Source organism: Babylonia areolata, chromosome 22 (assembly GCF_041734735.1).
Source record: "Babylonia areolata isolate BAREFJ2019XMU chromosome 22, ASM4173473v1, whole genome shotgun sequence".
Taxonomy (NCBI): Eukaryota; Metazoa; Mollusca; class Gastropoda; order Neogastropoda; family Buccinidae; genus Babylonia; species Babylonia areolata.
In genome coordinates, this window is record NC_134897.1 from 30671998 (window position 1) to 30694497 (window position 22500).

General features: G+C 45.7%; 1 protein-coding gene across 1 annotated transcript in view; it reads right to left on the bottom strand.

Annotated features, from left to right (window-relative positions):
- LOC143297332 (U3 small nucleolar RNA-associated protein 15 homolog) overlaps positions 1-22500 on the bottom strand; it is a 117201-nt gene that overhangs the window by 53357 nt on the left and 41344 nt on the right. Inside the window, exons 5-6 of the mRNA XM_076609623.1 lie at positions 20258-20312; positions 19180-19305 (exon numbers count right to left, since the gene is read on the bottom strand). Of these exons, the coding sequence (XP_076465738.1) occupies positions 19180-19305; positions 20258-20312 (181 nt within the window). The remainder of the gene's footprint in view (positions 1-19179; positions 19306-20257; positions 20313-22500) is intronic.

Genomic DNA, 22500 nt, shown 5'->3' on the forward strand with positions numbered 1-22500 from the left:
TTGGGAACTAACACTCTGTCTGTCTGTCTGTCTGTCTCCCTCTCTCTCCTGGAAGGCTTCTCCCGGTTCCGTTCATGCTTTTTCAGAATTCTCCATCATCATAATCCATCCCACCACCTACCACTAACTTCTCCCATAACAAGTACGTTCCACCCTCTTTACATCAATCGGCAGTTTATCAGAAAATGAGAATTAACAGTCGTCGAAATACCGAAAATAAACTGAGAATCAACAGTCGTCCAAATACCGAAAGTTCTTCATCATTGCTATCATTATCTTAATAATCATCAGATATAACAACAGCAATACCGGTGCCAGCTGTATCCGTAAAAGCCTTCGATACTACTTCTTCTTGGTGCTTATCACTCTTCATTCTCAGAAACTCCCTCTTCGAATCAACCATCAATGTTTTGCTTGCAACATGTTATTTCTAACTATACGGGCTTTTTTTCTGTGTATCTATTCTCTCTTATCTGAGTGAATACGTCATTTCTAATACAAACAAATAAATAATAGCATTTGTTGGGGGGTGGAAGGGGAGGGAGAAGAGAGTCACTGAGCACATCATTACATGAGGCACTAGGTTCGAATTCCAAACGTACATGTTCTGCATACCCATCATACCCAACATAAATTTCTTAAAATCTCCAAAAAGCTAAAAGCTACTGCCACTTTGCCGACTCATCACACACACACACACACACACACACACACACACACACACACACAAATAAATAAATAAAAATAAAGAAAGAAAGAAAGCATCAAGCTTGATACCACCCCAACGTGTCGTGTAATTCATCAAGTCTCCGCGACAGAAACGGGTCGGAAAAGGAAAGGCAAAGGTCCGTCTTAATACATTAATTTTCCAAGGCTGTCTCTATTTATCACTGGGCTAAACACCACCGAAACGGAATGACATCCAAAACGGAATGCTGCTGCTCCTACTACTACTAATAATAATAATTACAGCAGCTGCAAATACTCCTTCTACTACTATTTCTACTACAATTACAACTACTAATATCATGATTAGCCGTCGTCGTCATCAGCACAATCTCCTTTATCTGGATACTTCTTAAAGAATCCACGGTGTCTTTTGATGGCAACGCTGCTGACGCAACCATCACGTTCTAATAGTACAGTACAGCTCATAATTTCCAATGGATGAATAAAGATGTATTGTACTGTGTTGTGTTGTTTTGTAATAAAATCATCATGGCCACACAAAACCACTAAAGGAGTAGCTATTCGTAACTTTGAAGTATTCAACCTTGTATAATATATATATATATATATATATATATATATATATATATATATATATATATAATGTATCAGGGGGTAACTTCTCCACCAGCACCAACTCCCCCTCCCAATTTCCCTCACACAAGCCCTGTACACCATCAACACACCTCACCTCACCCTTCCCAATCCACCCACCCACTTTCCCATGCCATACTCTTAACCCGTCAGCGGCTGAAGTAAGGTGGGGTTGGGGTGGGGGCAGGCTGACAATCTGGCTGTATCATGACGGATGACGGTTAAATCTACCCGACGACCTTCCATGTTTCATTCAGATTCAGATTTATGGGCAGCTGATAGCTTCCCCGGGCTGATCGCTCTGCCAGACCCCCCCCCCCCCTCCTGGACTCCTCAAGATCGCTTTATTCCATCCCACATACATGTATGCTCACCCTACTTTGTGGGGGGGAGGAGAGGGGAGGCTCTCTCTCTCTTAGACATCTGAAGTGTAAGTGTTAAGCAATGTATTTTTGAAAAGTAATTGTGTGATTGGTATAATTATGACTTACCCCTTCAGTTAGGGGCTTCAGGCCTAAATCTGAATAAACAATTTCGTATTCGTATTCTCTCTCTCTCTCTCTCTCTCTGCCGTATAAATCCGCCCCCCTCCCCCCCCCCCCCCTCCCAGAGCCGACATGGTTGCCTCCATCAGCAGCACCTATGGGAGGGCCTAAGAGGAGAGGACACACACTCACTCACTCACTCTCTCTCCCTCCCTCCCTCTCTCTGGTGTGGAGTCAGCCCAGTACGAGGGGAGAGCAACGAGCCTCCCGAGAACCATAACTCGGGCCTCCCCCGGAGGCGTCAGTCGTATCTTCTCCACTTTTTTTCCCCGGCCCCCTCTGCCTTGTTGCTCGCGTTGGGTGTCCTTCCAAAGGTGATGGCAATAATAAAATAAAATAAAATAAAAAGCCACTGGATGGCATGTTCAGCATGTTGATGGCAATAATAAAATAAAATAAAATAAAAAGCCACTGGATGGCATGTTGAGCATGTTAACTAGTCTATTCCATGCTGCCAGAGTGACAGATGTAAAACAAGAGGGGAAGGGTGGGGGAGGGAGGGGAAAGAGGGACAGACAAACACATACACAAAAAGCGATTCAAGTCACGTCCGTTATCAAAAAGAGTTTCTCTATCTCCATATCAGAGATCCAACAGGAACGCACGCAGGCACACACACACACACACACACACACACACACACACACACACACACCAAACACACACACACACACACACACCTGATTCTGTCACCACAAAACCCAGTCAACCTCATCCAACCTGACAACCCTGCTTGTGCTCCACCCTTCTCTTGAAGTGTACCAATACACCATCATGTATCATCAGTACAAGGTGAGAAAAAGCTTTACGTCCCTCCCTCCCCTCGCCCCCCCCCCCCCCCTCTCTCTGTCTCTGTCCCCCCATCTCTGTCTCTGTCCCTTTCTCTCTATCCTCAACTCCCTCCTTATCCACTCCCCACTTCAAATTCCCCTCTGACTTCTCACTTGCACCTAACAGGGGCTGTAGACTTTGTGTATCCAGTACCCCCCCACTCCCCCCCACACACACACTCTCTCTCTCTCTACCTCCCTCTCTCTAGTCTCCCTCCCTCCCCTCTCCCTCTCTCTCTTTCCGTCTTCAACTCCCTCCTTATCCACTCCCCACTCCAAAAGCCCTTATAACTTCTCATTTGCACCTAACAGGGGCTGTAGACTTTTTACAATACTTGCTTGTGTATCCAGTACCCACCCCACTCCACTCTCTCTCTCTCTCTACCTCCCTCTCTCTAGTCTCCCTCCCTCCCCTCTCCCTCTCTCTCTTTCCGTCTTAAACTCCCTCCTTATCCACTCCCCACTCCAAAAGCCCTTATAACTTATCACTTGCACCTAACAGGGGCTGTAGACTTTTTACAATACTTGCTTGTGTATCCAGTACCCACCCCACTCCACACACACACTCTCTCTCTCTCTGTCTCTCTACCTCCCTCTCTCTAGTCTCCCTCCCTCCCCTCTCCCTCTCTCTCTTTCCGTCTTCAACTCCCTCCTTATCCACTCCTCACTCCAAAAGCCCTTATAACTTATCACTTGCACCTAACAGGGGCTGTAGACTTTTTACAATACTTGTTGTGAATATCCAGTGGCCACATCACTTCAAACTCTCTCTCTCTCTCTCTCTGTCCTCAACTTCCTTCTTATCCACTCCCCACTCCAAAAGCCCTTATAACTTATCACTTGCACCTAACAGGGGCTGTAGACTTTTTACAATACTTGTGGATATCCTGTGCCCACACCACTCCACTCTCTCTCTCTCCTCAACTCCCTCCTTATCCACTCCCCACTCCAAAAGCCCTTATAACATCACTTGCACCTAACATGGACTGTAGACTTTTTACAATACTTGTTGTGGATATCCAGTGCCCACCCCACTCCACACGCACACACACAAACGGACACACACACACACACACACACACACACACACACACACACACACAGAAGCAGAGCACACCTGTGGCCCAGGGATAATAAAAAGCGAGACCATGGCGGAAAGCAACACCCGCGCACGAGCTAAGGGACAAAAAATGAGCAAGAGTGGAGAGAGAGAGAGAGACAGACAGAGAGAGACAGAGAAGGGGGCGGTGGCGGGGACAGGTTTGCAGAGAGGTATAGAAAGTGGGAAGGAGGGGGGGGGGGGCACAGAGAGAGAGAGAGAGAGAGAGAGAGAGAGAGAGGGAGGCTGACGAATGGGGACAGATGTCTCTCACACAATTAAACATACGCTGGCGTGTGCATGCTAAGTTCTTCTCACCCTTCAAGATACACCCCCCACACCCTCCCTAAGAAAAAAAAAGTCTCAGCGTGTCTTGGGAGGGCGTGGGGGGGGGGGGGGAGGAGATGGGTAAGGAAAAAGACAATGACAATTTCTTCCCCTCCCATCCATTGTACCCTCTATATATGTGTGGGGAGGGTGGTGGGAGGTAGTGGGTGAAGTCACACACGCGCCCGCACGTACACACACACACACACACACACACCAGAGAGAGACAGAGACAGACAGAAATAGCGAGAGAACGGGGGATATCATGACGAACGCAAACACGTGCACATACGCTGGCATTCAACCCCACCCCCTCTCACTCTCTCTCTTTGTCTGATATTCCAGAGACAGAGTAGCCATGTGTTTCTGTCTTCTCTCTTCCACACACACACACACACACACACACACACACACACAAAACAACAAAAAAATAACAAAAAACTACACACCGAGCCACAGTTTCCATACCTTTCCCAAACCAAACCGTCTGGTACTGCTATCATTTCATCACGAAAATTGCTCGTAAAATTAAGGAAGCACACAACTGTGTGATACTTAAGGTATGTGGGTTTTGCTTGTTTGTTTGTTTGTTTGTTTTTTGTTGATGTTCTTTTTGAATCATTATCCTGCGTTGAATGAAGGGCATGTATCTTCCTTTAGAAGATAGGAAAAAAAAGACAGAGACTGCGGTTCACTGAACAACACCCCTATCCCTCCTACCCTTACCCCCACGCCCTGCCTGGCGTTCAACAACGGAGGTCTGCACAGGAAAAACGCCCCTGCTGCGAATCCTTCCACTTTCGATTCCGGATCCGCATACAGCACGCGCATCTATTCACTTCCTAATCGCCACGCGCATACGCCACGCGCATCAATTCACTTCCTGTTTCCACGCGCACCGTCACTTCCTGTTCGTTTCTTCTGCGTGTTAATGGCTTGGCTATTATTAAAAGAAAAATAAGAAAAAAAAAATCATTCTCCCTGTTTTCCAACGCAGTTTAAAACTATACCCTGTTTCTTGTCTCAGTCTCCTGCACAGAAAGCAAACATCCGAAACTGGAAAAATCAGTTTCACGCCTACCATTATGATCATTATGCACTAAACGCCTATATGATTAATTTTGCACTAACAGAATCGCCCAACATCAGATCACGTCTATGGTAGTTTCTGCATCAACAGAATCCCCGGACTTTACAATATAAAGGGATACTGCTCTAAGGTGGATAGGATAAATAAAGCCAAGGTCCACACACTGCAAAGTAATTCCAGACAACGAGTTCGGAATCCAGAATAAAATGTGGAGAAAATGCAGACTGCGAGGATGAGTGAAAGAATTACCACAGTGTGAACTTTCAGACTCTGGTTTTGTGGTAGAACGAAGGGTAAATCAAAACAAAAACCAAAGCAAAACCGTCGTAGACTGTGGAGTTTCGTCTCGGCGCCCATGCCCCATTCATTTTTCAGCAAAAACAAATAACAATCGAGATGTCATGAAAACAATTTTCAAACTTATTCAACCCTGGAAGAGCTGATTCATGTCACGTTGGTTTCAGCAGTTTCTTTTCAGCTGGAACAGTAAAACCTGTTTTTAAAAAACAAACAAAAGAAACACCAGAATAAAAGATATGCTGATTAGTAATGGGGGACGTAACTAAAAAGATCACTGAGGAGGTTATCTCCATGAAATAAATGTGCATATATATGTGCATGTTTGATGCCTATGTTTTGTTTTAGCCGCTGAAGAAAAGGAACGATAACTCTCGCACCTGTTTCGTTAACATCATTAATTGAAGAAGCTTCCCTGGTAAAGCTCAAATAATAAAGACAAGCAGTCCATTGTCGATGTTTGGTTTGTGTTGTGGTAACTCAAACACAAATCACCTTCTCTAATTCAAATTCATTTCAGCACACCGACGTTAGTCGCTTACCCACTGGAATAAGTTGCCAACCCCTGCGACTTTGGATAGGGTGAGACTGATCCCATGGGAAGATACCCCATCAACAACTTTCTGGAGTTCGTGTGTGCTCTGACTGTACTTTCCAGTTTATTGCACTTCATTCTTGACGTTTGAGCAAATTCTTCAGCAGTTAAATATAGATCCTTGCACATCATGCTTGCCACAACTAGAAGATGTGATTAGCACCCCCATACCTCATACAGCGTCCCTCTCCCCTCCGCCTCCCACCCACCCACCCTTACATACACACACCCGTGCAAAAGGCGCGCGGTGAAATATATACTATGACCCTTCCAAATCGGAGATGTATGCATCTTTGTAAATTTGGGTGCGTCTGAATCAAGAGCACATCACCCAGATGGTAAAATGCGCCACGAAAACAACAAGCAGAAACGTTACGCAGACAAATGACCCTGGGATTATTATACAGACTCACTTGGTTTACACATCTGAGTCCAGGGAAGAAAAGGGAAGGGTTGGAAGATACGAGGTAACAACATCCAAACAAAGCTGGGGGTAAGGAACGTGGGACGAATAAAAAAAAAAAAAAAAAGGGGGGGGGGGGGGGGGTAGAATGATGGAATGAAAGACGGGTGGAGTGTTAAGGGTCACACACATAGAATTGTGTGCTTTAAGAGTATATAAGTCAACCAGGAGAGCCAAGACATTCTTATACTCTTGCCTTTATCTCCCAATCACACCCCCACCCCCTCACGCGCACACACACACACCTTCCTTCGCATTGCGTTTTCTATTCCCCCTGTGCAGTCTCAACATAAGATACATCGTGTGCACGCACAAGCGAAAGCTTACCTTGTGTGCGTACAATTCAAAACAAAAAACAAAAACAAAAAAATGGGGGGTGCGGGGTACGGGGTGGGGGTGGGAGACAGAGAGAGAGAGAGAGAGAGAGAGAGAGAGAGAGAGAATCGCAACCCCAACCCTCTCTCTTCTCATTCTTCAAAGGGAGGAGTATAAAAACTAACGGGGGGACGACGACAGAAAAGAGGGGGAGTTCAAACCAGACAAAACAATATCAAGCACTTCGCTCATTCCAGTTTCCAACAACTATCGTTGTTTCTGCTTCCCCCTCCTCATTTTTTTTTTCTTTCCCATGTTTTGTTGTCCCTGTTTTTACTTTCTTCTTCTTGCAAGCAAACGAACGTTTCTCATCCGGGACCCAGACGCGCGTGTCTCTCACCTTACCGCGCGCTCCGATACTTTATCTGCCGCCAAGCGCGGCTTTTCATGTGGACGCCAAGTTACAAACATTTCTCCATCGCAGCTGCGAAAGGCGTTATTCCCCCTCCTCTCCCCGCCTCCGGATTTTTTCTCCATTTCAGATAATGGCTTTAGTATTCAATGGGCCAGAGCCTAAGTCGCTGTTATGTTCATTTGTAAAAGGAAGCATGAATGCTGATAAAATCAGGGCCACTCGCGCCGCCACAGAAACCCAGCGAGGGGGAGCAACTCCCCTGCCGGGCCTGAGGCTGCTTTCCCTCCCTTGCCTACTACATGTGGCACGAGCTGCTGCTGGGGGGAGGAGGGGAGGGAGCATAACGAAGAGGCAGCAGCAGCCATCATCACCAAGCAGCGTGGCTGCCCTGCCCCAACCCCCCTCAATTCAATGGATGTAATGGAACACAGCGAATGCATCTCTGCACCATTGGCAATAATGAAAGAAAAAATGCTTTATTCACGTGCGATGCACGGGGCGGGCCGCTTTTATGCCAACTGCAGGCTTCTGAGGGGGAAAAGAAAACAAAAAACAACCAACTTTCCCATCTCTATCCGTGTTTTAAACGAGGTAAATCAAGTGCACCACAGACACACACACACACACACACACACACACACACAGATTGAAAGAAGGGTACATTTCCTGTCAATTTTTCCCCTCATCCTCAAAAGTTAAACATTATCCCGGCGAACAATCTGAAAAAAACAACAACAAACAAACAAACAAAAAACACTGTGTTAAAACACTCACAGTAATACTTCTAATACGAGCTGAGAAGTTGGCACAGAACAATGCGAGAGTGAATATCCCATCATGGCAAAAATAAAGATAAAAATGATTTTTCTCTCCAAATCCCCCGTTAACTATTCCTGACATCTGAGCCCAAACTGGGAAGAGCAACTTTTTCTTTCGAATCAAGTTATGAAAACAAATCCAACATATTAAACAGGAAAAGGATATAATGTTTACTGATTCGTGAGTGACTGTCTGATGAACCTTAACGTCGAGGCGAGAAATGAAACACATCACCAAATACAACGAAGACGAATGGAGTTCAACAAAATACCGTACGTATTCAGACATCAAGGACACAGACTGCAAGCTAACTTCCCACCCCCCACCTCCCCACAAACACACACCCACCCACCCCTCCCCTCAAACAGACTGTGAAAGAAAAAAAATCAAAATTTAAAAAAAAAAGGCAACGACAGTGTTTTATGACATCCTGGCTAAGTTCAATAACGTTGTACTGGGACCCACATGATGATGCCATTGACAAGGAGTGCGGGTAATCGAGAGTGGGAGGGGAGTGGGAGAGACGGGGGTTGATGGCATTGTGCAGACACACAGGCAGGCGAACATCGGACTAATTCTCGTCGAAGGTAAGGGGTAAAGTTAACTGAGAGACTGTTGAAAAACTGTCATATGCCGCATGATTGGCAAATTTGTAGTTAAAACTTTCAAGTCTTTGAATGCGTATCGTATTGGTTGTTGTTGTTGTTGTTATGTGTGTGCGTGTGCGCGCGCGCGTGTGCTTGCGTGCGTTCCAACTAGAGTTGTAATTTTAATCAAAGTGTTTCACATGTTTGTGTGTGTGTGTGTCTGAGTTGTTTTTTTGGGGTTTTTTTTTTTAATTTGTTTTCTTGTTTATTTGTTTGTTTGGGGTTTTTTTTTTTTTTTTTTTTTCAAATTTCCTTTCATAATAAATGCTAAGCACACTGAAAAGTGTGGTGGTGGTGGTGGTGGGTGGTGGTGGTGGTGGTGGGGTGTGTGTGTGTGTGTGTGTCTTTGACTCCTCCAAACCCTATCCCCCTTCCTCCTCGTCCCCTGCCGCCCCCTAACTCACTCACTCACTCTTTCTCTCTCTCTCTCTCTGTCTGTCTGTCTGTCTCTGTTTCTCATCCTCCTCGAAACTTGTTTGACCATCATGTACTACGGCTACCCCCACGTGACCACCACCCCCTCCTCCCACCACACACACCCCCCTACACGAACACACACCCATCACAATTTCCAAAGATACCCCCGTCCCCACCCTTACCTTTTTTCCGTAACATAACAAAAGAGATAACAAGAAAGAGAGAGAGAGAGAGAGACAAACAGACAGACAGACAGACATATACAGTGAGAGAGAGAGAGAGACAGATAGATACAGATACACACACACACAGAAGGAGAGAGACATGGGGAGCGAGAGCGAAAGAGAGAGAGAAAGACAGAGACCGAAACAGACACAGGGAGAGATTGAGAAGGAAACGGGGTGGGGGTATTATGCTTACCCCCCTCCCCCTCACCTCCCCCCCACCCCCCTCCCCAACTTCCCCATCACCCCCTGCCTGCAGGATTTCAATGGGGCACAGTGCCGTCAGTTCTGCGCCATTTATCCGAAGGCAACCCCCAACTGCCACCGCTGCTGTTGCTGTTGCTGCTGCGTGTTGCTGCCTTTTGCCTTCCACGTGACGCTCCAACACTTGATGATTTTAAAAGACCGACACAAGAAAGAAAAAAAGAAAGAAAGAAAGAAAAGAAAGAGAGAAAGAAGGGGGAAAAACTAAGATGGGGAAAAAACTGAGAGGAGGGGAGGTAGGAACAAAATAAAACAAGAGGAGATGGTATTAGTGATGGTGGTGGTGGTAAGGGATGGGTAAAAATAAAGGGAAGGGGGGTGTGTGTGTGGGGGAGGGGGGGGGGTCAAAAGAGAGAGTGATGAACAGAGACAGAAAGAGAGAGACAGACAGACAGAGACATAGAGACACAGAGAGAGAAGAGAAAGAGACAGAGACAAGAGAGAGACAAACAGACAGACAGACTGATCACTGGAAGTCCAGCGCACACTATCAAGCTGGTTTGAGATGAAGGGGAGGGTGATCTGGGACGGATACAGATGAAAGAGGCATTCAAATGCCGTCATGATCCTAGCATTAAACCCAAATGTGCTTGTCTGATATGGAAAATACAAAATTAATGCTAAAACACACACACACACACACAACACACACACACACACACACACACACACAAAGACACACACACACACACACAAAGAGAGAGAGACAGAGAGACAGAGAGAGAGAGAGAGGCAGAGACAGAGGGAAAAAGACAGACAGACATACAGAGACAGACAGAGAGAGAGAAAGAGACAGAGAGGGAGGAGGGGTGGGGTCAGAGACTAAGAAAGACACCTGAATGGACCCTGATAACCATGACGATACGCTGTAATTCCAATATTCTGGAACAGACAAGACAAGACAAGATGGGGTTTTTTGGTTGTTGTTTTTTCGGTCCCCCCCCCCCCACCCCCCTTCTGGAAACTTCGTTGGGGTTCATGAAATTGTTACATATTTCATGTAACTAAAACATTTTTTTTTAAATAACGTTTGATATTGTGCTTATAACAGTTTACAATGGCCACAACAACGGTTTCTGTTAATCAAGACAAACATAAGACGCACATTTTGAGGAAGAAAAGAAAAGATGATGAAAAGAAAAGATGATGAAAAAAAAAAAAAAAAAGTGACAAGACTCACACCAAAGACAAGCGTGCTCGAGGAAAGAAAGAGGCACAGACAGAGAGAAAGAGTTCTCGGTACGAGAACGAACGCTAATCGAAAGGAAAGATCAGGACCCCCCCCCCACACACACACACACACACACACAAACACAAACAAACAAACCCAAAAAACAACAAAACAACAAAAAAACCGAGTCTAAACGGAATGGTTGACCACTCTCTTTCGGCCCCAGGACCTCCGGACCAGACAGTGAAACAAGAAAAGATACCGATCTCTTGTTATGACTGACAAGCCAGAGAGTGAAAGAGAGAGAGACACACAGACAGACACAGAGAGAAACAGAGAGAAACAGAGAGAGATAGACACAGACAGACAGAGGCAGAGACACACAGATGGAGAGACAGACAGACAGAGACAGAGAGAGAGACACACAGACAGACACAGAGAGACAGACAGACAGATCGCGGCAAGGTCAACAGCTGAAAACAAGGGTCAGCATTTCCAAAACGCACAGTCTGGAAACAAATCATGGGCATATTATTAAGGCGGCAGGCACACGCCGCACTGGTACTGACACTGGCACTGGCCAATCGTCCGATCTTGATCCATCCATCAGTGAAACGTGGGTTTTGTTGTTGCTGTTGTTGTTGTTTGTTTGTGTGAGAGAGTATGGAAAGCTTGGCATGTAGGTCCACCAGTACAGTACAGAGAGACAGACAGCACTACATTAAAGCCAAAGCCAGACGCTGCTGATGGTGGCGGCGGTGGTGGTGGTGGTGGTGGTGGTGGCGTTACCATCCATGACTGTCGTTCTTCACGTGCTTTCGGTCGCCCCCACCCCACCCCACCGGCCCCCTCACACTCCCCCACCCACTCCACCTCCAACCCCTTTAAACTGATGGGATGCCTTGGCTTAGCATCTTGACCCCCGGGGGGTCGACCGGGACTGTACATACAATGAACACGATGAACTGAACCGACCTGACATTATGATCTCCTTTGTAATGATGGGGCACTACCCCAGTACGTCCGTCCCAGCGAACAACCAGGGTTGTCCAAGGGAAGATGTGGAAGGGGAGAGGGGGGCGAGGGGGGCAGGGAGGGAGGAAGTAGATAGGGCGATGGGAGGATGTGAAGATGGGTAGGTGGGTTGGTGGGTGTGTGTTTAGGACGGTGATACTTTTTGCAGTCCGAAGTATCTCTCGCAACGTTGATGTCCGCATTCTGTACAAGTGAGTAAGAATACGGGTACCCAGACATTGTATTCCTCGTGGAATGTGTCCAGTTTTAGTCATGACTTCAGGTAATGGTCATTTGAGTTTCATTTAGAGAAATAAAATGTTTTAGGCAAATTTTCAGCTGTTTTAGTAGATATGTTTTTGTTGTTTTTTTCCTGACACACAACCCCCTTCCCTTGCCCCCCTTCACATCAGATAAAAGAACAAAACAAAATCAACTCTGTGTGTGTGTTTATGTGTGTGTCTGTGTGTCTGTGTGTGCGTGCGTGCGTGCGTGTGTGTGCTGTTGTTGTTGTTGTTTAACAGGCGTATGAGAAAGTGGCGGATGCAGAACGGGATAACTGAGACACACAGACAGACAGAGAGGGACAGAGACAAAGACAGACAGAAAGAGAGACGGACAGACAAATAAACAGAGACAGAGTGAGAGAGAGAGAGAGAGACAAAGGCAGAGACAGAGAGAAGAAGAGCACAACATATATATATATGAGGTAAGGGAAGGGGCAGGAAAATAAGAAGGAAGGAAGGAGAAAGGTGTTTGGGGGCCGGGAGTGTAGGATGGGGGCGGGCTGTCGGGGAGTGGGGCGGGGGGTAGATGGAGAGGGGAGGGGGGGTTAAGCCATTCAGTCATGAGGAGGAGAGACGAGGAGGAGGAGGAGGAGGAGGGAGGAGACAGCCAACTGTGGCGGGAGCTGTCTGTGCGTCATTCATCATAACGGGTGACTCGGCTCGTCTAATGAGCAGGGGCAAGAATCACCGACATTCAACGCATCCCCTATCCCCCCCCTCCCTACCCCATCCCCCCACCAACATCCCCCCCTCCCTTTGTGTGCATTCGCCATTAACAGCGAGAAGGGGGGGGGGGGTAGTGGGCGGATGGGTATGTGGGGTTTGGGGGCTGGGGGGACATGGGGTGGGGGTGGGGGGGTCCTTTCCGGCTCTCTCTATCTATATCACCCCCACCCACCTCTACCCATCCCCTCAAATCCCCATGTTCCGAACTAACTCCCAACAAAATTCCCTATTCTGTGTGTGTGTGTGTGTGTGTGTGTGTGTGTGTGTGCTTGTACTTGTGTGTTCGTGCGTGCGTGTGTGTGTGAGTGTGTGTGTGTGTGTGTGTGTGTGTGTGTGTGTGTGTGTGTGTGTGTGTGTGTGTGTGTGTGTGTGTGTGTGTGTGTGTGTGTGTGTGTGTGTGTGTGTTCGAGCGCGCACGCGTGTGTGTGTGTGTGTGCATGCGTGCGTGCATGCGCACGTGTCTGTCGCTGTCTATAGCTGCAAATCTGTGTGCGAGTGTAAGCACGTGGCAGTCCCATGCTGATAATGACCCCCCTCCCTCCCAACTCGTTACCCTTCCTCTTGCTTTTAACTCCTCCGCCTCCTCCTCCTCCTTAGTTTGAGTCAGTCTCCATTATCCCCCCCGACTCATGTTCATTCACAAAACTCACTCCGCATTTCATCTGCTTTTGTTATGTTCTTGAGATCATGGGGAGGAGATGATAATGACGATGACGATATTGCCATATAGATGCGTTTTAGGATTAAGCCACATTCTATTCACACATCCTCATCTACAGTCGCTCGGCTGTCCAGTGAAATTCTCATTCTTACACCTTGTTGGGATGCCAGAAATTTCAGAGAGTATGTCAGAGAAACCAAGACGAGACCAAGATAAGGTGTTATTGCTGTTTTTTGTTGTTGTTTTTTCAATGACATACGTGTAATACATCACTTCGCTCTGGAACAAGTCCATCGTCATCATAAAAACGGCCAATATAAACGCTTAACCTAATCCTACCCGAACCATCCTGACACATGGCCTACAATTCTGGCATTCACGAAGCTGGCAGTAGAAAACGCAGATCACATCGTTATGTTTTGTTTGTTTGTTTGTTTTTGTTTTGTTTTTTTGTTTTTTTTTTGGGTTTTTTTAAGGAAAGGTCCACAGAACCGTGATTGTGCTTGCTCTCCATTCCTGGTATCGCATTGTAAACCTCGCCCAGTGGAAGCAAATCCGTGATAAAAGACTATTGCAGAGGTCTGATGGATGCAAGCAGAGAAGTCCAGATAAACTACACCAGACTATTTTCAATCGAACACCCCTGACGTAGCCCTGACAGTGACACACAGAACTTGCAACGCTTGGGAGGTAGCGGCAGCCACAGTGGGGTAGCGTTCCAGGCACACACACAGTTCGTAGAACTTTGTCAACGCTCCCTGAGGAGCCGGGTGGCACGCAAGACCTCCAGCTGTCCCCCCCCCCCCCCCCCACACACACACACACACACACCTGCCATCTCTAATAGTTCTTTTGGAAGTCTCCCGACTCACTCTGGAGGCTTTTACTTCTGGAATCAAGCTTCCATCTCCACGATATGTTTGGGATGCCCCCCTTTTCCTTTCCCTGTGGGCATCCTGGCCTGCTGATGACTTCTGAAGCGTGTTTCCACAGTGTGTGTCCGACTTGTGGTCATTTCCTGACCAGGACGTTCAATGGTTGTTCGTTTATCGATTGGAAACAAAATTCAACAGGGTCTCGTGTGGCACTCTGTCGAACCACCTGACGTGAAAAGATCTGCGGCACTTGTTGATGAAAGTCTCAAAAATCCTTGGTTGACGAAAGTATAAGAATCCCTCTGGAGGTGTGCTTGGACTACTTTCCCCAAGTCATAATTTACAGGACTCTAACACAGCGATTGGTGTAAAATATTTCAAGGATTTATAATAAACACAGAGAATACAAGAAAGAAGTCAGCATCGAAATTCCTTTATATATATATATATATATATATGTGTGTGTGTGTGTGTGTGTATATATGTATGTGTGTGTGTATACATATATATATATATATATAGAGAGAGAGAGAGAGAGAGAGAGAGAGAGAGAGAGAGATGAATAAATAAAATGGGGGGGACAACTTACTGGTAATGTCGGTGATGCAAGTGCGTGTTGTCTGTATGTATACGCGCGCGTGTATGTGTGTGTTTGCTTGTGTGGTGAAGATGGGGGAATGTAAATCAAACCAAGTTGAAGAACAAGGCATCACAGCATGCGACTTTCAAGGGTTATGTGGTGTTAAGTGTCTCTTTTCAAAACAGACCTCAGCACGAACCCGACCAACCCAACTCGACCCCATAACAGGAAATACTCTGTCAAAGAGCTCCACAACAACCTGATATGATCGCGACGCCCCAACACGCGTGTCACCGCACATACATACATATATATATATATATATGGATGCACAAAACACATGCGCACGCAGATTTTTCTCGTGTCAATGCTGGGATAGCCATCCGTAAATGATGATACACATGGTGCGAAACGGAAGGAAGGGTGTAAGCATAAACTTGTGAAAACGCACGCGCGTATGCATGTGCATACGCACGCACACACATACACACATGCGCATGCACACACATATAAACGCACATATAAACACACACACGTACAAACACACGTACACACACACACACACACACACTTTCTAGACAAACACTACTCTCCTTTTTCACAAAAAGACCCAAAAAACCCCAAACACAACACAAAAAGAAAACAAAACAAAAACAAAAAACCCAACTGCACATTATTTCTTCATGACTGAAAGCACCAAAATAAAAGTCAAGCTCGCTTTAAAGGGTCTCCACCAACACTTAACACGGTATTCCCTTCATACACCCTATGTGCCGTGCCCAACCCAACCCAACCCGACCCAACGCTGCCGCCACCCATTATCAGACAATCCCTCAATCCACTCATCCTCCTTAATACCACCCACCCTCCTACCCGTCTTTTCCCCCCTGTATCCTCCTCCCCCCACTCCCACCACCACACCCCTCCACTGCCCGCCGCCCCTTTCCCCTGATCCTTTCCTGTCTACATCCTCTCTTACTTATACTCTCCGGAATCTTTCATCCCACAACCCCCACCCCCAACCCACCCCACACACACTCTAACCCCTCCAAAGTCAGCCGCAATACCAAACACATGTTTTTACACACACCAAAGAAGAAAAGGGGGGGAAAAAAAAGAGGGGTGAAAAAAAAGAAAGAAAAAGAAAGGTATAAGAGGCGGCTAAAGGGGGAGAGAAAACAGCGATGTCTTGCGGAAAAGGGGGCAATGGCAGAAAAGGGAATAAGTGGAGGAAATATGAAGCAAAATGTATGATGCTCAAGCCATACTCACATCCGGAATTTTATTTTTCTTTCTTTCTTTTTCTTTTTGTTTTGTTTGTTTTTTGTTGTTGCTGTTGTTGTTTTTCTCTCTTTCTTTTCTTATTTTGTTTTGTTTTGCATACGTTTGCACACATCTACTACACAACATAAAAAAAACCAAAAAAAAAAAACAGTAACGCTCAATCTTTGGTACCATAGTACTCCCGCCACAAATGGTTGTCTGAAGTGACCAAACATGACACAGTTACAGTTCTGTGTCTGACCAATGTCTGACACACACACACACACACACACACACACACACACAGGCAGACACACACACACACACAGGCAGACACACACACACACACACACAAACACACACACCACACACACACACACAGTGGAGCAACATCTAGTAAAGTCGATCTGAATTGCATCCGTCACCGCCTAGCTACATCTGTCGCTGTCTCCCCTTCCCAGACATCCGACATCGTCAAAAAAATAAAATATCAAGACAGGAAGAAGAAATGGGAAAAGGAAACAACTGTCTTCAATGACAAAAGAAAAAAGGAAAGAAAAAAAAAAGAAAAACAGTACAGACAAAATAACAAACAGAAGAAGAAAAAAAAGAAGACAGAAAGATATAAGCTGGGATTATATCGCTTTTAACTAGGGAAATAGGAGGGGCAAAATAATAACAAACAATTGCATTGTTATTATAATCTTTTTATGTCTTGTGTCTACTTTTAGTGTGCTATTTCACTGCCTGTTTTATTCATATCCTTTAACTGATTTTTTTGTGTTGCACATGTATGGATGGCTGCGATAATGTATGTATGATTTACTCTAAGTTACCTTTTAAAGGTTTCTGTAGTGTTGTTGTTATCTACTGTGATTATTTATTGTACGCATGGGTTGCCATCTAAACACTTTATGTCTTTTATGTATACGTGTTGAATGACTGTGATTTCCGTGTATTGCTTATGTGCTTAACACCACAAATGAATTTCTCTTGTTGAGATAATATAGTATTCTGTAAACAGTAAAAACCGACAACATTAGAAAACAGAGAGAGAGTGGGAGGGAGAGAAAGACAGACAGACAGAGAGGCACAGACAGGGAGGGGAGGGCAGAGAGAGAGAGAGAGAGAGAGAGAGAGAGAGAGAGAGAGAGAGAGAGAGAGTGAATGAATGAATGAATGAATGAATCTTTATTTTCCAACGGTGAAGATATTAGCACTTTGGCCGACTTACACATCTGCCGTTGTTCTAATAGACACACAAACATGTACGCATATAAATGTAGTTATACTGAATACTTAATACATGTATAATGTACGAGTATACCACAGCGTCAAACTGAGAGACACAACATCACTCACATCTGTAGAGAGAAGAAGAGAGAGAGGAAGAGAGGGGGGAGAGAGAAAGAGAGAGGGGAGGGAGAGAAAGAGAGAGGGGGGGGAGAGATATCTTGAAAACAGAACACACTGGGGAAAAAAGTTTCGACAAATTAGAAAGATTAGTCCTCCATTTGCCAAGATGGGGAAGAGTGGGGGGTGGGGATGGGGGTGGGAGGCTGGATCCTAGGTAGGGGATCCAGTGGGGATACAGAGGGGATCCAGGAATATCCAGCCCCCAAGCGCAGTCCCTCCCTTTGATCCCTGAGTCCGCCTGATCAGGAAACAGCCGCTCAGAGATTATGACAACAAGTTATCCAATACGTCACTTCCGTCTCAGCGGAATCGAGGCCTAATTAAAACGGCATCCGCCCATCCACCTTCCCCCCCAAACCCCAGGTCCTCCCACCCACCCCTGGCCCTCGGCACCTCCCTGTCGCCGCTAATTTGAACATCTGAAGGATTAAAAGCAACAAATGAAGTTGGTGGAGGCATTTTAGATACAAGGAGGAGGAGGAGGAGGTGGTGTAAGGGAGAAGGTGGGGATTTGGGCTGGGGTGGGGGTGGGGGGGTGGTGGTCGGGAGGGAGGGGGGACTGAGATCAGAAGAAAGCATAGCCCTCTCCAACCCCCATGTCTTACGTGTCTACAAAACAGCTCTTCATCCCTGTACACCCCCATCCCACCTCCGCCAACCGCCCCCACTTCATCTACAATCCTCAGCAGCCTTACACACACACACACACACACACACACACACACACACACACACACACACGACGAGGGGGAAGGGGGGGGGGAGAATTATTCGGAATGTTTCAACATATATAATGTTTCCTTTTACTCCGTCTAATGTTACCTCTCTCCCTCTATCTCCCCTCCTCGCGCGCACACACACACATATTTATACGGCGCTCCCACCCAACCCACCCACGGAAAAGCCTCCGAGATTGAAAACAAACAAACAATATGATCTCGTGCTTAAGCGATTATCCAATGTGCCAGAGAAAAAAAATATTTAAAGAAACGAAATTAAAAGCCTCTTGCATACAAGCAAGGCATCAAAGTCAATGCTCTATCGTTCACACGTGTTCAAATACACACACTGACTCCCACAACACAGGCACACACGCATACGTACAAGCCCGCACGCACGCACACACACACACACTGTCTTACTCACACACACATACGCGCACACACACACACACACATTGTAGCTTTCTGATCTACAGAAAAACACAAGATGATTTTTAAACCCCCACAAAACTGAGATCATACACAACCATGAAAGCCTAAGAGTATAAATATATATCTTAACACACACACACACTCTCTCTCTCTCTCTCTCTCTCACACACACACACACATATATATATATATATATATATATATATATGATATCACATATATATCACATATATATATACACACAGAAACACATACAACACACACACACACACTCTCTCTCTCTCTCTCTCTCTCACACACACACACAAACAAAACGTCCACAACAACAAAGCACAAAACGTTATCATGCAACAGTATCATACCTGCTGTCAGGACGATCCCATTTGAAGGGAACAGGAGAACGCTCTCAATACAGGACCCGTGCTCAAAAGACATGACCGAGCTGTCGTTCCGTCTATCAAACAGTCTGGCCGTGTGGTCGTATGAACCTGTGTTCAACAGACCAAAAAAAATAAATAAATAAATAAATAAAAAAAAAAAAAAAGATTAAACAATAATAATATTAAAATAAAACAAAAATAAAATAAAATATAATAATAATAACAAAGAAAGAACTGAGGAAGAAAATAAAAAAGAAAAGAGCATTAAAAAACAAAACAAAAAAGAACATATGATTCATGTCGACCAGAATTTCTTATGAACAAAAATTAATTCACGCTTCCATGCCACATATAGTTGGTGGTTTTGTTGTTGTTGGTTTTTGTTTTTTTTTGTTGTTTTTGTTGTTGTTGTTGTTGTTGTTTTTAAGGAGAGCTGAAGGAGGAGGAATTCCACTTTCATGAGCATGACAAAACAAAACAAAAAAGAAAAAAAAGAAAGATAATTTTGCTTTCTTGTGAATAGTAGATTCCGAAGAATGACTCCCATGCATTCAGTACGCCAGCGAAAACAAAAACAGTCTAAAAACTTCTGACATAACCAACAACATGGATAGACTTCTTAAAACAACAACACAAAGTTGTAGTAAGTTGTAGGCCTACATATATATATATATATATATATATATATATGTGTGTGTGTGTGTGTGTGTGTGTGTGTGTGTGTGTGTGTTGGCTGTTATCCATGGACATCAAAAAAAGTTAACAACAACACCACCACCACCACACACACACACATACGACAGAAGCTCACAAGCATGTGTACAACACACACACACACACACTCACTCTCTCTCTCTGACACACACACACACTAACACACACACACTCTCTCTCTCTCACTCACACGCACGCACACACACACACACGCACACACGCGCACACACACACACACACTCTCTCTCACACATTCACGCACGCACACACACACACACACAAATAGACACAGCAGAAGCTCACGTGCATGTGAACATTCTCTCTCTCTCTCTCTCTCTCTCTTTACCTGCCAAGAACATGTCTTGGTTTGAGACACTGGCCACGCCACACTTGACGTAGTCCTGCAACAAACACACATTCAGATCACTGAAATGATGCAACATTCACACAATGTCTTGGACTGTGACCATCAGAACAGCAGAGGAGGTAACTGCTGTCCCGACTAGATAATCTGGACAAGAATTTTATCACAGTGGATAGTGTCATGCCCAAGTTACATCCAACCTTCTCGGGCCAAGAGGGTTGTAGGACAGTCGACATTGAGAATGGTTCCCAAAGGCCAACTAGCCCCCCAAGACTGCAGCGCTAAGAACCAGTGCAATTTTGCCTCCTAGTTTGAGAGCCATACATAGTCTTCCACAAAAGACAAAGCTGTAAATGATTTCCCACTGCATGCAATATACCAAGATGAAGAATGAATGAATGACATGGGGTACTTATGTAGCGCCTATCCTCGGTCGGACAAGCTCAAAGCGCTTTACAAACACGGGGTCATTTGCACAACAGGCTGCCTACCTGGGTAGAGCCGTCTGACGGCTGTCCATTGGGCGCTCATCATTCTTTTCCTGTGTCATTCAATTAGATTTCAGACATGCACACATGCATACACACTCAGAGCAGACATGTAATATTCTACGTGTATGGCTTTTCTCAGTTATCTACCCCGCCATGTAGGCAACCATACTCCGTTTTCGGGGGTGTGCATGCTGGGTATGTTCTTGTTTTCATAACCCACCAAAAGCTGACATGGATTACATGATATTTAACGTGCGTATTTGATCTTCTGCGTGCGTATACACACGATGGGGGTTCAGGCACTAGCAGATCTGCACACATATATATATTCTCATGTGCACGCGTACATCAAACAGAAACAAAAACAACAACAAACTTTTTTTTCTTCTTTTTCATTCGCAATCCACAACACATAAACGTAATCCAACACCAACACAAAATAACAAATATTTGCGCAGAGCGTGAAAACAAACAAACAAAAAAAAAACCCCCCAAAAAAAAACCCACCAACACCTCCACCACCAAAAAAAGAAGAAAAAAAAATTACCACACGGTTCACCCCCCCTACCCCGTTTCTCCGCCCCAACCCCTACCCCTCTTCACACCTTTTCCCCATCACTCACAATTTCACGCGCAGGTAAGCGAATCAACATCCCACACCCACATACACACCATCCCTCCTCTCTCTATCCTCTTGTCCTCCAGCCCCCCACCCCCACCCCCTCTCCTCCATCTATCAACCAACATCCTTATCCACCCCTTCCCCTACCCTTCCCTTTCTTCCGCCACACGCTTCTCTCCCCTCCGCCATCCCTACCCCACCACTACTTCCCTTCTTTCCCACCACCGTCCCCCAATCCATCTTAATCAATCCATAATCACAAATAAACACATCCCCCACCGAAAAGTCAGGCAGCGCCAACAAACTACCGAGCCGGTAGTAGCCCCCCACCCCGCCCCCAAACCTCACTCCCCCCCAGCCCCCACATCCCATCCCATCCTCTCACTATCTGTCCAACACACACACACACACACACACACACACACACAAAGAGTTCTCGCACGGAGCTAGAGGGCTGACGACGACAGCTGCTTACCACATGATCAGAATCCGACCCCTACCTCCCCAACCCCATCCTCCCCTCACCCCCCAAGGGCAATTAAATCCCCGTGATTGCTTATTTTCTCCTCTGACGGCTAGCCTGACAGTCGGCCTGACCCTTACCGCTTGCCGTCGCATCACTCATTCCACCAGTACGAGTAGTGCTGTGCTGCAGTGTGCAGCAAGGGTGAGGGGAGTGGGAAGAAATGGGTAGGGGGGAGGAGGAATGGATCGAAGAGCTCACGTTTTAATTGATTTGTTCACGGCTTGCATGCTTCTTGAAAAGGAGTATGGTTGCCCACGGCTTGCATGCTTCTTGAAAAGGAGTATGGGTGCCTACATGGCGGGGGGATAAAAACGGTCTTACACTGTGCAAAAGCCCACTCGTGTATATATGAGTGAACGTGTTAGTTGAATCCCACGAACGAAGAAGTAGAAGAAGCAGGGCCCCAAACTGCTTCATAAATTTTGAGGTGTGGTCTTAATAGGTCGTCTTATTCGGTTATCATGTGAAGCGACTAAAGGCGTCGTGTGTGTGTGTGTGTGTGCAGAAAAACTGTATTATGATATATACATACATACATATATATATATATATATATATATATATATATATATATATATATATATAT